Genomic DNA, 14,328 nt, shown 5'->3' on the forward strand with positions numbered 1-14,328 from the left:
GTTGATCATTAAATGACTCTAGATACTAGCCATTACAATAAATTGTTCGTGTGCTTGTTTTACTTGCTATTGCTCAATGGCAGGTGTTCAGGGAATAGAAATCCAATAAAAACCAGTGCGAGTCTGACTTTTCAGTTGGTACCTGCTGTCTTTCTAAAGCAGAGCTCAGAATTTTTTCTTTCTTTTCAAGACGATTTAGTTCATAGTGTGCCATCTGGTTCATAACAATTTTATAAAATATGGGTGACATGGTGACTGTCCAGATTGATAATGAAATGTTGATAAAGGACTTTGAGAATTTGGAGATAATGAAGTGCTAATAATAAATATTCATTAATGCCCATGAAAGAGTTTTATTGTTAGATCAAGAGGAAAATGGTTGGGAGAATTTGATTTGCTGTGTTATGAGAATATTTGTCACATAATGTAACAGAGAAAGCTACATGAAACTAAGTACTATCACAGCACTTTGAATTTGCTCATTGCTTCAGAGTCAACTATTAATTACAGACGCTGGTGTCTTTATGCAAGAAGCCAACACCCAGAGTAAGCATGAGACCACACTGCTTCAGCACTGTCAAGGCTAAACAGAACACTACCAAAGGGCTGGAGTGTGTCCTTCAATACTGACACCCAGGTCTCTGTCATCATTCTTTTAAAATCATTTCTGTACAGGACACTGAATTTTCTAGTCGTCTATCAATGACATTTCTGTCATTAAAAAAAAAAAAAACATAAAATAGGCATAATGCTTTACAATGAAATGCTTATGATGCTTCCAATTCTTACAACTGAGTAAACAAGGAAAGGACATTTTGAAATGAGCACCCTCAAGGTCCAGAAGCCTGCAGGTTGAAAAGAAAGAACCAGAATCCAGCCTGACTAGATAAAGTTAAATAAATTTTGCAAAATATGCAGAAAGACAAAACCCATACTGGACTTTCAAGTAATGAATGAAGGAATTTTGGTTTCATTAATTCATTTGGACTTCCCAGAAAGCTAACATGCTTTGTGTTAGTTATTCCTTGAAGAACAACAGCAAAAATCTATTTGCTTCATTTCCCTCCTGCAATTTGTAAGGGTCCCAACCTGTGTGTTTAGATTTCAAATCCTCTTAATTTTTTCCATAAAAAAGTTAGTAGCTTAATTCAAACTGAGGTGTTTTCCTGATGATCAGATTATATTTTTAAACATCAATATTTTGAACATGAAAACAGAATTGATACCAAAACAAAACAGAAATGGGACTGTGTTATTTCTCTGTGTGAAAATGATCTTTATACAATAAAACTAGACATGAACAGAAAGAAAAGTAAATTATAGTTGCAGTTGTAAAGGGAGTAAGACAGAGAAAGCAAACTTCTTAGCATGAATACTAGCCCAGGCATAGGATGAACTGGATAGAAAAGAGAGAACTTGTTTTGTAACAAAGCAACATAAACTAGAAATGTATGAGAACAGATGTACGCAGAAGCCCAGTGGTGAATGTCTTCAAAATGGAAATAACAGTAGATGGGGCTTCAGTTAATTGTGGGGTGCTTTATTCCAACAGCATATTGGTAGAGTTTTACAATGTGAAATCTAGAAAGACAATTAGAGATTATTAGAGTTCAAACTTTTACTCTTAAAAGATCACACAGAAACTCAGTGTCAGATCCAGGATCTGACTTCCCATTTTGATGATTCCCAATCCAGAGTTCTTTGCACTATAACATGCTGTCATGCCACTGGGGTTTGGCCAAGCCTGCGAGAAGCAGTCCTTCAGTTGTTCTGGCAAAAGAGCACGTGAGGACGCGGAGGAAAAAAACTTTAGAAGAGATGTAAAATGAGCATCCTCTGGAAGAATTACTTTTAGAAACAGATGACTATGAAATGAACGTGTTTTATAATCTCCCTCTTATTTTACAGGCACTAGTGAGGCTCCTGGATAAGTACTGGGAATCCCTGCCAGAAAACTTCCCAGGGGCTGTTCTCTGGTCCTAAAACTAAAAGGAGGTTACTGTTAAGTTAACCCTAGTGGTTCCTGATGAGTGGGGTTAAGGGCTTTCTTGCCAAAGGAAACTCGACAAGAATAGAACAAAAATAAACTTAGAGCTGTTCTACTTCCAGCTAGGGGCCAAGACTCATCAACTCTACTCGTGGTTTTTCGCCAGCTGCATTCAAATGGACAGGAGTTAGACTCCTCCACCTCTACTCTCCATTTTTGTTCTCCTTGTCTAGGACAATGTTCCCAGATAGCTTTTTGTCTCAGTCCTATCTCCCCTCTGTCCCTTTTCACCAATTACCCTGGATGAAATAAATAAAATACACCTATAACAATGTCACCCAGGGGCACCTGTGCGGCTCAGCCTGTTAAGCATCTGCCTTCAACTCAGGTCATGATCCCAGGGTCCTGGGATTGAGCCCCACATTGGGCTCCTGGCTCAGTGGGGAGCCTGCTTCTCCCTCTCTCTCTGCCTCTCTGTGCTCTCTCTGTCTCTCAAATTAATAAATAAAAATTTAAAAAAACAAAAACAAAAACAAAAAACAATGTCACCCATCTTCTTAAAATAAGACCCCCATTCTCCTTCACAACAAAACTCCAGTCCTTAGCTTGGCACATCAGGCCCTGAGCAATTGGACTCACTCCTCTCTCCACCTGCATCCCCTACCACAGAGCCCCCAGTCTAGCCACACCCCACTGTCCTCTGTTTCCCATGTGCCAATGGCCCTGATATCACTGTGCTTCTGAACTGCTTGCTTCTGAGGCCAGGGCCCATTCTGTATAACACCCAAAGCCACAGCTCGAAAGTGACCCTCACCCATGGCAGGTAACTTCACCTCAAGGCCTTGTTCATACCTCTTTCAGCATGCATTTCACTGTGTTATCATTGTCTACACTTCTGCTTTACCTGCTTCCTCAGCTAAGTCAAGAACTTCCGCAGAACAAGGGACATCTCATTAACGGGGCTCTTGGCCAATGTAGATTAGATAAAAAGTGGCAAAGCCTTTATCAATTACTCAAATGGGAATGAAGTGGAGACACGGAAGAACCAGGCCAGGTCCACTGTGTTATAGCAGTTAAATTGACCTGTCCAAGCAGAGGCAGGATCTGAACAGCAGGCAACCATGGCTGAGGTCCCTCCATATCCCCTACAGGAGAGGCACCGGAAGGGGTCTTAGAACCTGTACCAGAGTAGCAATCCTCCCCATTTAGACATACTTCTCCCCTGCCACTTCTAGGACCCTAAGCACAGGGACATATTCGCTAGTGTGGAATTTTGCTAACCTGAGGATCAAAGGAGAAAGGAGGGACTGAGTGCATAAACATAGCCATGGTCCCCTCCCTCCCTTTCCGTAAAAGAAGCAGAGGAAATGAAGGGGATATGCTCAGTGAGGCACAGGACAAACAAAGCACTTCAGGGAACAGAAATACCCCAACATTTTTTGCCTGAAAAGTCAGTCATAGAAGTTTTTATAATAGGAGACTGTTTCAAAATCCAACATGGGTACAAAAATATTAAATTTTATAGGAAAGGAATTCATGATGTGATAGCTAAACCACTTCCTCAGGACTCAGTAGAGTGGTCTTCTAGAACATGGTCTCATGCTAGCTCACTGTATGACCTTCTCTGGCTTCAGTGTTCCCATCTGTAAAATAAGTGCTGTCAGCAAAGCATTCTTGGAGTCCTTTTCCAGCTCTGCTGTATCTTGAAATCATTAACCTCCAACCTGGAAAGTTTAGATCATACTTTGTCAAAGCACACGAGGTTTATTTGCCCACACATATTGATTCTCTGTGGGGAGATACAGAAGATTTTCTTTTTCTTCAGTCTCTTTTGTGCATACACGATGCCTGTAGTCAGGGCAGCTGGCAGCACAGGAGGGACAGTTACGGTGAAGAGGAGCAGGGCCATGGTCGTGGTATCTCTTGAAGAAGCCTGGGGAGGGAGGGACATACAGGTTAGCTCAGCAGAGCAGGCTGGCACCCTTTCTAGCCCCATCTCCTATAATACCACAAGAGTATTCAAAGTGATCTGGCTTTCTTGGTGGGACTAAGAGCTCTCTTGGGTGTGCCTAAGGAATAGACAAGCTGTCTCCCACTGAGAACAAAAGGGGACTCTGATCCCTACTCTATGCCCATCCTGCCCTTGGCTGATTGTTTCTTTTCACTTCGCATTCTCTCCACCCAGAGCACCATCCTTCCTCTGCTCATCATAACACACTGTCTGGACTCCCAGGCACAGAGACCACCTTGAATTTGTAACATTTCACATACTGGCTTGATGGTTAGGTTATAAATCTCTCTCAAAAGCTTCCAAACTCCTTTGGGGAAGCAGCTTTAGCTTATACATTTGAAGTCATTTTCAAGTTCATCTTATTCATTTCTAGATACAGAGCCTTAGCACAGTTTCTGACATAGAGGAGGTACCCAGCACATATAAGAAATGAATGGTGACCTGATAAAGATGATGACCAAGATTCTGCTAAGATCTCAGCATGTATTATCTGTTATAGGAAGGTCAATAGTAAACATACTTTGCTCTCACTACTCATGTTCTGGGGCAGACATTGTGTTAATCTACATACATTATTTAGTGATTTCTCATGGCAACCTTATGTTGTAAATACTGTTATTTTTTCTATTTAACAGATAAGGAAACCAAAGCTTAAAAAAATTAAATAACTCCTCAATCCACCTGCTAATTAAATGGTGAGGATCTGAACGCTAGTCTGTCCCATTCCAGGGTACAAATACATGACCATTGTGTTGTATTGTTTGGCCGGTTCTCATCAAGTCAGAATCCCAGTCAAGTCTGCAGAAATTCACATGACTGATGAGAGTGGAGCCCAGATCAAATCACAGGGTGGTTTGTTGTATGTTTCAAATACTTTAGATACTATTGGCTTTACCTTAGATTTTGATGAAATCAACCATAATTTTAGCCATAAAGTCCTCTTCTGAACCTGGAAACTCAGGTTCAAGTTCAGTAACAATGCCTGCTCAATACATCATTGGTTCAATCTCAAATTTATTACAAAATCCATCAACTCCTGCTTTTTCCAATTACAGCTGTGGAGTGCTGACCCTGAGGAGTCAGCCCTGTCAAGTCCTGAGCTAGTACAGATAGAAGCAGCCAACAGGGCCCCAGGTTATGACCAAGAAGACAGGGTTTGTGATTAGTGTCATTATTTTGGTGTATATTGGATGCTGAGTCTTCATTCCCAGGAAATCTTCATTCCCAAACACTGCGGGGACTTTTTACTTGTTTTCTTGCTCAACACTCCTGCTCCCCATATAAAACTGGCACATTGCCTCAAGTTCCAGTCCCATTGGCTGGAGCTCTTTTCAGGATCTATTCTACTGGTACCATTACACCATGGCTTCCTTTGCCCTCTCCTACCTAGAAATACTCCCTGGGGGCTTATATAAGACTGAAATGACTAACCAAAGTGCAAATGTGAGCATGAACATTGCCTGGAAATTCTTGTGACTCTCCAGCAATATTTACACTTCTCCCCAATAACACACATAGAATGCACTAAAGTTACCAATTTGGGCATTGTAATTAGGTTACCCATAGCCAGTTTCATATCTATGTTTGGATCCTTTTATTCATAATTTTTTCTTCTTCCCTATGAGCCCACATTCTTAAGATCCTAATATGTCTTACAGAAAGGACCACACAATTCACCACAGAATCAGACTCTCAGGACCAGAAAGGACTTCAGAGGTCATCTACTTCTCTGTCCAGCCAACACAAGTATTAAGAGGGACATTCAAATGAAACCAGATACCATGAAGCTTAAAAGAAAGTGGGGATCCATGCTACATACAGTTCTGTAAAAGTGGACATTTATAATTTTTATTCTTTTTAAGAGAGAGACTGTGTGAGTGGGGAGAAAGAAAATGGGAGGACAGAGGGAGAGAAAGAATCTCAGGAGCTGAGTGTGGAGCCTGACAGGGCTTGATCTCACAACTGAGATCATGACTTGAGCTGAAAGCAAGAGTTGGACCCTGAACTGACTGAGCCACCCAGGCACCCCTGTAAAAGTGGACATTTAATTCCATTTCAGAACCCAACAGAACACAGAGCAATTCATTGCCTACATAGTCTGTCAGGTATGTCTTGGACAATGTACACACTCAAATATTTCAACATTCTCAAATAATCCTAAATTTCTAGGCATGGAATTCAAGATTCCCTTCCATGTGACCTATTTCTACTTTGCTAGACTTAATGTCTCAGTTGCTTACTGGTTCCAGAAGACACATCTGCATTTCTTGCTTTGTCCTTTGCTCACTCTAATTAGTATGCCCTTTCTGCTCTCTGGTATGATTGACTAAGTCCCCTTAGTCAAGGGGACTCCATCCATCCTATCAGACTTGAGAAGCATGTATTGCCTCTGAAGCTTGGGTATTGCAAATGCCATACACACAGTAACCTCTCATTCCCATCAAAATGGTGAAAGGACTATGAACTTTGCAACTTTTCATAGCTGTGTCATTCAATACAATTTTCACTAACCACATATGGGTACTTAAATTAAAATTGATCAAATAATCAAATTAGTTAAATTAAATTTAATTAATTAAAGTAGTTAAAATGAAGTAAAATTGAAAGTTTATTTCCTCAGTGACACTAGCCACAGTTCAAGCATTCAATAAGCACATGTGGTTAAGGGCCACCAAATTGAACAGTGTATGTATAGAATAGTTTAGTCATCTAAGAAAGCTCCGTTGGACATGCTGACTCACAGAATGATGGGGCTAAAAGGTAACCTTATCTAATCCTTTTGAGTTAGGTCAAGTTCCTTGAGAAAGCTATGCTATTAAAAACCTTACCCCCAATACTTACTCCATGGTACGTATATGCACCAAGGGCATAGAAGAAACCCACAACTCCAAGGCAGGCCAGGAAAACTATGAACTTGAAGGCATCATTGTATAGTTTGAAGTTCAGAGGCCGAGGATAGAGGATGGATCTTACCAAGTCCCCTTTGGCAGTATTGTAACCTACATGAAGATAATTGCAAGTGAAGTAAGGTCCTTTAATACAGTTTCCCCCAAGCCCAAAATGGTTTGCATCGAGTGAAGGATTGGTTAATAGTGTCATTTGAATATGGAATGAAAACACTATTGCTAACAGTATATTTATATTTATTATTCTTACAAGATCGCCAGGAACAATAAATGGCATTCCTTAACCCTGCTCAGTTTCTCTTGTTCTGGGAATCAGTGTTTCAGTGGCTCACACAGTGCAGCTCCTCACTCAAGTGCAAGACTGGGGGAAAGAAGACTAAGGAACCAACAGATGCAGTCACCAGAGAAGAGGAGCTGCTGAGAGAAGAAGACTTTAAAGCTCAAATATGTGTTGAAAACAATAGAAAATTAAAAGAAAAGGAAAGCACAAAACAAGTAATTTCTTAAATATATGTGCCTCTCCTCATGTCATTTTTATGCTCAAAAACCTTCCAGAGCCTCCATTTTTTATAATAAAGTTCAAATTTCTAGGCATAGCATTCCCAGCCCCATCAATCCAGTAGACTACTATCTTGCTAGACTTTTAACTAACACTGCTCTCAGATGACTCCAGCGCATTCTTTCCCTTGTGTTTTGCAGAAACAGATCAGGATCTTTTTAGCTCTTTGATAAGATTGGCTAAATCCTTCCCATTCTATCAGGCATGGCTCAATATGTCACCTCATCAACAAAATGTTTCCTGAATTCTACTCCCGTATCAAAATATGGGACTTCATATCAAACTTCATATCAAAAATAATTTCTCCCCTTCTTTGGAGTCCCTATAATACTTAATCACATGACATCTATCACTGTTCTTTGTTTAGTTAGCTGTAAATTCACTTGTTTCCTGCCCCAGACCACAGTCTTCTTTAAGGTCAAGGAGTATCTCACTTTTTTTTTCCTTTAGCCCTCAAGGCATAGCACTTTGTAGGTATCCATTAAAATCTAAGTCACTGGCAAAAAAAAAAAAAAAAAAAATTGACTACTAGAAATAGGTCACTATTGTTAAGTGTGAAATGCCTTGATTCCTATGCCTTGTGAACATCTTGCTTGGCTCCTCAAACATGGCTTTGTAGGCTTTGGAGAAAAAGAGCAGAGCTTTCTCTAACCTGTTGCTTCAGCATTTTACAAGCTCAGATCAGGGTGCTTCCATGATTACCATCCATTAGCTCCTTTTATCAGCTAGCTGAGAGATGTTCTTATGCCTACTGACTACTTTGATACAAAACTTGATATTTTTAATTAAAAAAAACAGGTAGAACAATTGAATCATAGCCTAACTAAAGCATTGAGACAACGAAGTGCAAGGTATGTTTTTGAATTTGTGCTTGTGTGGGCTGGCAGAAACAAAGATCACGGATAAATATAGCGAGCTAGGATAGGTCATGGAAGGTATTGGCTGCATCATGTAATATGAAAGATTGGGCATAATATTAATAGTTTTGAAAAGTTTTTGAGCATGGTGTGCATAAACTGCTTCAAAATATGTTTTAGAAATATGACTTGGTGACAGAGCAAGGGATAGACAGAACAGAAGTCAAGACAAAGTATTTCAGGCAAAAGCTCAAATGGAACAGTCAAAAAAATATTTCTCTTGTAATAGTTAGACAAGAGATGATGAAGGGCCTGGACAAAACACCAACTGTGGGGATGAAGGAGAGAGAGACAGGACTTGGGAGGTATTTGTAGAATCAACAGGATGTGAACCAATCAACTTGGTTTGGGAGAAAGTAAGGAGTTAAAGGTGATGTGGAAGGACTGGCTAGATGGTAAAGCCATCAACAGAAAGAGGAGGATGAGTCCTTTAGATGCCTCGACTTTGAAGTGTTTGTAGGGAAACTAAGTGGAGGTATCCAGCAGGGATCTTGAAATAATATCTTAGCAAGCAGCACTTTAAAAGGAAAAAGTCCTCAAGCAATGATTTTGGAACTGTTTTCTTGGTAATCACTCAGAGTTGGTATAGAAGGAAAAGAAAAGAAGCACGCGGACATAAAACAAAAACAAACAAACCTATAATAACATAGTCTTGCCTTTGAGGAAATCTACTTCATCTCTGTATACGCTTCATCATAGACATGTGGTTTAACAACGAACCATTCATTTGGAAATGGTAGCAACTTAGAACAAGGGTCCGACTACAAATGAGTATGGCTGTTATTACCAGAATGTAGCAAACTACATATTCCCAAACAAAATTGTTCCAGTCCAATCCCCCCACCTCTAATCATGAACTAAATTTACAAAAGTGGAATCTACCAACCTGTTTGCAAGACAACTGCTCTCACTGGCCCCTGCCCAGACGGCTTGACCTGGATAACGTCTGTCCCACAGAAAAGGACATGCTTCCGATAATCTTCCAAGCTGTGGGATTTCCAGGCCATGGTGCTGTCCACACGGGGCAATGGTGTCTTTGTGACAGGTATACTTTCTCCTGAAGAAGATTGTCTTTTGTTGATTCCATGTGATCTCAGGTAGTCATTTAGAGCTGGTACTTTCCAGCTTCAAGAAAGTATCAAACACAGCTGTTCAGGTCTTACTGAGCATCCCCGAGTCAGATGACTTCTCAGGGATGCTGGTGATGCAAGCAGTGGTATATTTGGCTATATATCAGATATTTACTTAATTTAAATTTACCTATATTTTCCATACCTGGTCTGCATGGAATGCTGTTATAATTTAAAAAGCAGGCCATTTTAGCAAAGGGAATTGTCACTTAAATGTCCACACTAGTATTCTTTAAGCCCAGATCTATGCTAGGCAATGAAGGGACTATAAAGTAAAATGTGTATAACTGGAGTGCCTGGGTGGCTCAGTGGGTTAAGCCTCTGCCTTCATCTCGGGTCGTGTTCCCGGGGTCCTGGAACCGAGCCCTGAATCAAGCTCTCTGCTCAGCAGGGAGCCTGCTTCCCACTCTCTCTCTGCCTGCCTATCTGTCTACTTGTGATCTCTCTGTGTCAAATAAATAAAAAATCTTTTTAAAAATGTGTATAACTATTATTATTCCCTTTCTTCTACTTGTTTATACATCCATTCATCCATTCATTCAACAAATATTCAAATAAAGTGCTTTTTCTGTGCCAGGCACTGCTCTAGGTGCTGAGAATATACTGATGAACAAGACAAACAGAATTCCTGCCCTCAGAGGCCCAGGGGCTAAGCCAATAAAGGGTAGTATATAATTAATAAAAATACAATAAGAGAAGTATTTTTGTAGTAGTACCAGGTGATCTGAAGATCTAACCCAAGAGAGGATTATCCAGGAAAGAGGTCCTGGATAATTAATAAATGACAACTCAAAAGGAAATGAGGCCAATTAGAACAAGGGGAAGAGGAAAGTGTTCTTGGAAGAAATGACAGCAAGAGCTTGCTGTGCTCTGGGCACTAAAGATGGCTGAGGGTGTTTGGAACATTGAGTGTGACGGTAGAGGTAGAGTCCTAGAAGTACAGAGATGAACAAGAAATTACATCCTCATACGATCTATAAAATATTTTTCATGATGTTTTTGGAGCTTGTAGTGAAAACTAGAAACCAATATAACAGGACATCTTTTTTTTCTTTCTGGATCATCTCAGCTCTATTCTCATTAGTTAATACTTCTAAATCATTAGATCAATAACATCTATCTTCATCTTCCCTCCCTCCTGTGTTCTTGTTTTATATTTCCCAGTGGTGGGTTGTTCATCCCAATCTGGATATCTTACTAGCATCCCTAAGTCACTATATCTACAATATCTACAATCCATATTAATATTTTCATCATGAAACGTCCTCCTGACTATTTATGGTTCCACCCTTTTGTTTACAGTCTCAGAATCACCTCCTTTTCCCATGCTTCTCCCTCTCATGGATTGATTCTCCAACTCTTACTGCTTTTGCCTGTGAGTGGGCCTCACTGATTCATTCTTGGACTCTTGCATTTGTATCCCAAAGCCTTCATGGGTAACTGCCGACTCAATGGTGATTGCCTTATCAATAGATTACCTGTAATTGCTTAGCCCCTTGACACGAAACACATTTTAATAATAATAATTTGAGACTACAGTAGAATTAATAAATTAATAACTCTTTTTTTAAATGAGTAAGTATTTCACCCACAATCTGGCTTGACCTCCTGAGTTGGGAGAAACCTTCAGTCCTTCCTCCTACGGGTCTCCTTTGCTATGACGCTACTACCACACTCACTCACACACTCTTGATGCCAGATGGGTGGGGGTTTTCCCCACAACAAGCAATTCTGTGACACTAGCTGGTTGTCCTACAATTTAACTGAATGCAATTCAATTTTCACACTATCTGCCTAGAGACAGCATCAGATCTCACCGCTTAAGGACATAGTCCCATAGGACTGTTCCCCGCTCCCCCCATGTCAGATGCTAGTTGCAAATCTACATTGTCACCTGTGCTTCTGACTAATAAATCTGAGGTTCTCACAATCCCCTTCTGGGGTTCAATTAATTTGCTAGAGTGGCTCACCAAACTCAGGGAAATACTTGCATTTACTAATTTGTTAAACGATATGTTAAAGGATACAGGTAAATAGGCAGATGAAGAGAAACATAGGATGCGGTTTGGAAGGGTCCTGCGTGCAAACTTTCTCTCTTGCTAGATTTTCAAAGCCACCACAAACTGGGCATCACAGGCTCTTTTTCCTACACATTCCAGCTAAACCAGGCCACTGCATATCCTATTACTGACTGCCATTCTTTGCTGGTACTATTCCTCTACTTTTCCTGATAGCAGCAGGAAGACGGGTTATTTAAAATACAAAGAAAATACAAAGAAAATTAACTTGGAGTTTAAAAGGATAGGTTTCAGAGACAAAATAAAAATGCTAATAACACTTCCTGGCTCTCAGATTTAAAAAGCACTAGAATGAATTTAAAATTCCATCAATCTTTTGCTAAATGTTCAATTAGCAAAATAACATGTCATATTTCTAATTTGGAAATAGTATTATATTGATTATAGTTACACAAATTCAGGTTCTCTCTCTCCTAGGTAATAACTGAGGGCAAGGACTTGGACATTATAGCTTTTTACACTGCTCATTTTCCTTGCTGGTATGTAATAGGTTCAAAAGACATATTTTTGCTGAATGCCTGGGTGAACTGAATAAAAACAATTACCCAGGTTTTTCTATGATTGGTTTTTCAAAACTAGTTTTCTACATGATGCAGTTTTTACATCCTAAGGTACAAGAAGCTATACAATTTTTATTAGTGATCTTGAATATTCTCAGGAAATTCCTTTAGCCAAACATTGTTCCTAACTCATTCTCTTTAAAAGAGTTATGCTATTTATTCTTTGTTTGGCTTTACCAGTTATGTTCTAAGTGGTTTTGGAAAAGGGATAGAACCTTTTTGACAAATCTCCAAATCACTGTATCCCCATTGTTTTTGAATACAGCCTTTGTAGAAGCAGATACTTAGAGACAATTTCTAATGTTTTTCTGCTTTTGAATCACAGAATATTAATCTACAATACAGTCTTAGGCTAATATTAGTGGATAGCTTCTGCACACACTACCCACAGTACTGGTGGCAGGCAGGCATTCAATCAAGCAGAGATGGAAGCCATTTGGAGATAATGTTCCAAAGATAACATTCAAATCAGATATGATTTTAACACAGAAATGACTTTCAAGGCTCTTTTACGCTATTCACATATTAATGAGGAGTCTCGTGCTTGGCCTTTCTCAGAATCCCAAGAAAGAGTGATTTGCCTATAAATGTTTGGAGGTCTAAAGAGTCTGGAGAGTGTTTTAGAAGGACAAACACTCATCATCAACTTCCGCTGACTTCTGGGACCTGGAAGCACTGGCTGCTGTGAAGTGGGATTCTGCCTCTTATCCTCAATGAGCCAGTGCCTCCGAATGGAATGCCACATTCTTGTCTGTTCTATTTTGGGGCCATTTGACTGGAAGCTGTTTGACGCTAGTGGTCATCTCTCATTTGTCTTGCTGCTCAGGAACAACACAGTGCCTGGCACAGAGTAGGCATTTCCGAACCTTTATTGAATAAATGGATGGACGAATTAATAAATGAAAGAAAGGGAGAAGTGAAAGACAGAAGGAAAGGAAAAGGTAAGAGAGAAAAGAGCTGACCTAGCAACTCATTACAAGCTTGTCTAACAGGATGCAAATATGAAATCACCACTTCAGGAAATTCCTGTGTGTTCGACTCGGATCTCTGCACACTACCCACACACACATTTCAAATATGTCACTAAGTCCAATGAGTAGAGGGAGAAGGAGAGGATTGTGGCAGCGTGAATACTAACAATCTGTCCCATAATTACTCCTAAGAGAATGAGGGGCCTGTAGTTTTAGGCCTAGGTTCTCAAGTCAAAAGACCTGGATTTGAGTGCTTTACTTTCTTCTTGGCATTTATGTTCAAAAACGTGTCATTGGAAATTTATGTCATTTACCAATTCTCATGTTTTTTTTTTTCTCCCTACTAGACTGTCACCCTCATGAGGGCAGAATCTTATCTGCCTTGTTCACTGCTATATCCCCAGCACCTAATAAAGTGCTCCATAAATAGGAGGTAATACACATTTATGGAATGAATGAATGGATAAATAAATAAACAAATGAATCCAAATAGCAATTCTACCACTTTTAAAATGTGTGACTTTAGGCAAATGACTTATCCTCTCTGGGCCTTAGATTCTCCCATCTAGAGAGTTATAGATTGAATGAAATAATATATGTAAAACCTTAGCATAATGCTTAATATATACAAGAATGAAGAGAAAGGAGCTATTTTGCCAAGAGAAATTTCAGAACATTAATAGAATTTCCCCCACAGTATTTATTCCCTTTTGCCTCTTGACTGCTTCGTGAGGAGCTGTAACTTGAAGGGGTTCGCCTCCTTCAGAGGCAGAAAGGACTGAGGAGTTGGTAACTGGCTTTTGGGTCTCAGAAGTCATTCATAAGTTTGACCGTGAACTTCAGAGACCACCTGAGAATAAAAATAAAACTTTTCTGTTCACTATGCCTTCCCTCTCTACTTTTCTAGCTAAATAAAAATCTCCGGATTGTAAATTAGAAGGATCCAAAGGAAACTTAGATATTATGTGTCCCTGAGAGAAGCGTAAGGAAACACTCTAGAAGTTTCTGAAAACTGAGCGAAAGATACCGCTTGGCTTCCTTTTGCAGGGACACAGAACTGGGACATTTCCCAAGTCCAGAGTGGGGAGTGGGGGCAACAGACAGAAGAGTTACCCTAGACCAGACCTACCTCCCCAGTGCCTTGCATCAAGGGACCCGCCAACTGATGTGAACGACTGACTTATACCACTACTTACTCTCAAGGATGGC

The 14,328-nt window shown here is 39.9% G+C and overlaps 1 protein-coding gene across 1 annotated transcript in view; it reads right to left on the minus strand.

Annotated features, from left to right (window-relative positions):
• The window catches only part of ATP13A5 (ATPase 13A5), a 111,849-nt gene that overhangs the window by 50,770 nt on the left and 46,751 nt on the right, over window positions 1–14,328 (minus strand). The window contains exons 10-12 of the mRNA XM_047733162.1: window positions 9,267–9,437; window positions 6,840–6,997; window positions 3,732–3,920 (exon numbers count right to left, since the gene is read on the minus strand). Coding sequence (XP_047589118.1) covers window positions 3,732–3,920; window positions 6,840–6,997; window positions 9,267–9,437 — 518 coding nt within the window. The remainder of the gene's footprint in view (window positions 1–3,731; window positions 3,921–6,839; window positions 6,998–9,266; window positions 9,438–14,328) is intronic.

Source organism: Lutra lutra, chromosome 1, assembly GCF_902655055.1.
Source record: "Lutra lutra chromosome 1, mLutLut1.2, whole genome shotgun sequence".
NCBI classification, from domain to species: domain Eukaryota; kingdom Metazoa; phylum Chordata; class Mammalia; order Carnivora; family Mustelidae; genus Lutra; species Lutra lutra.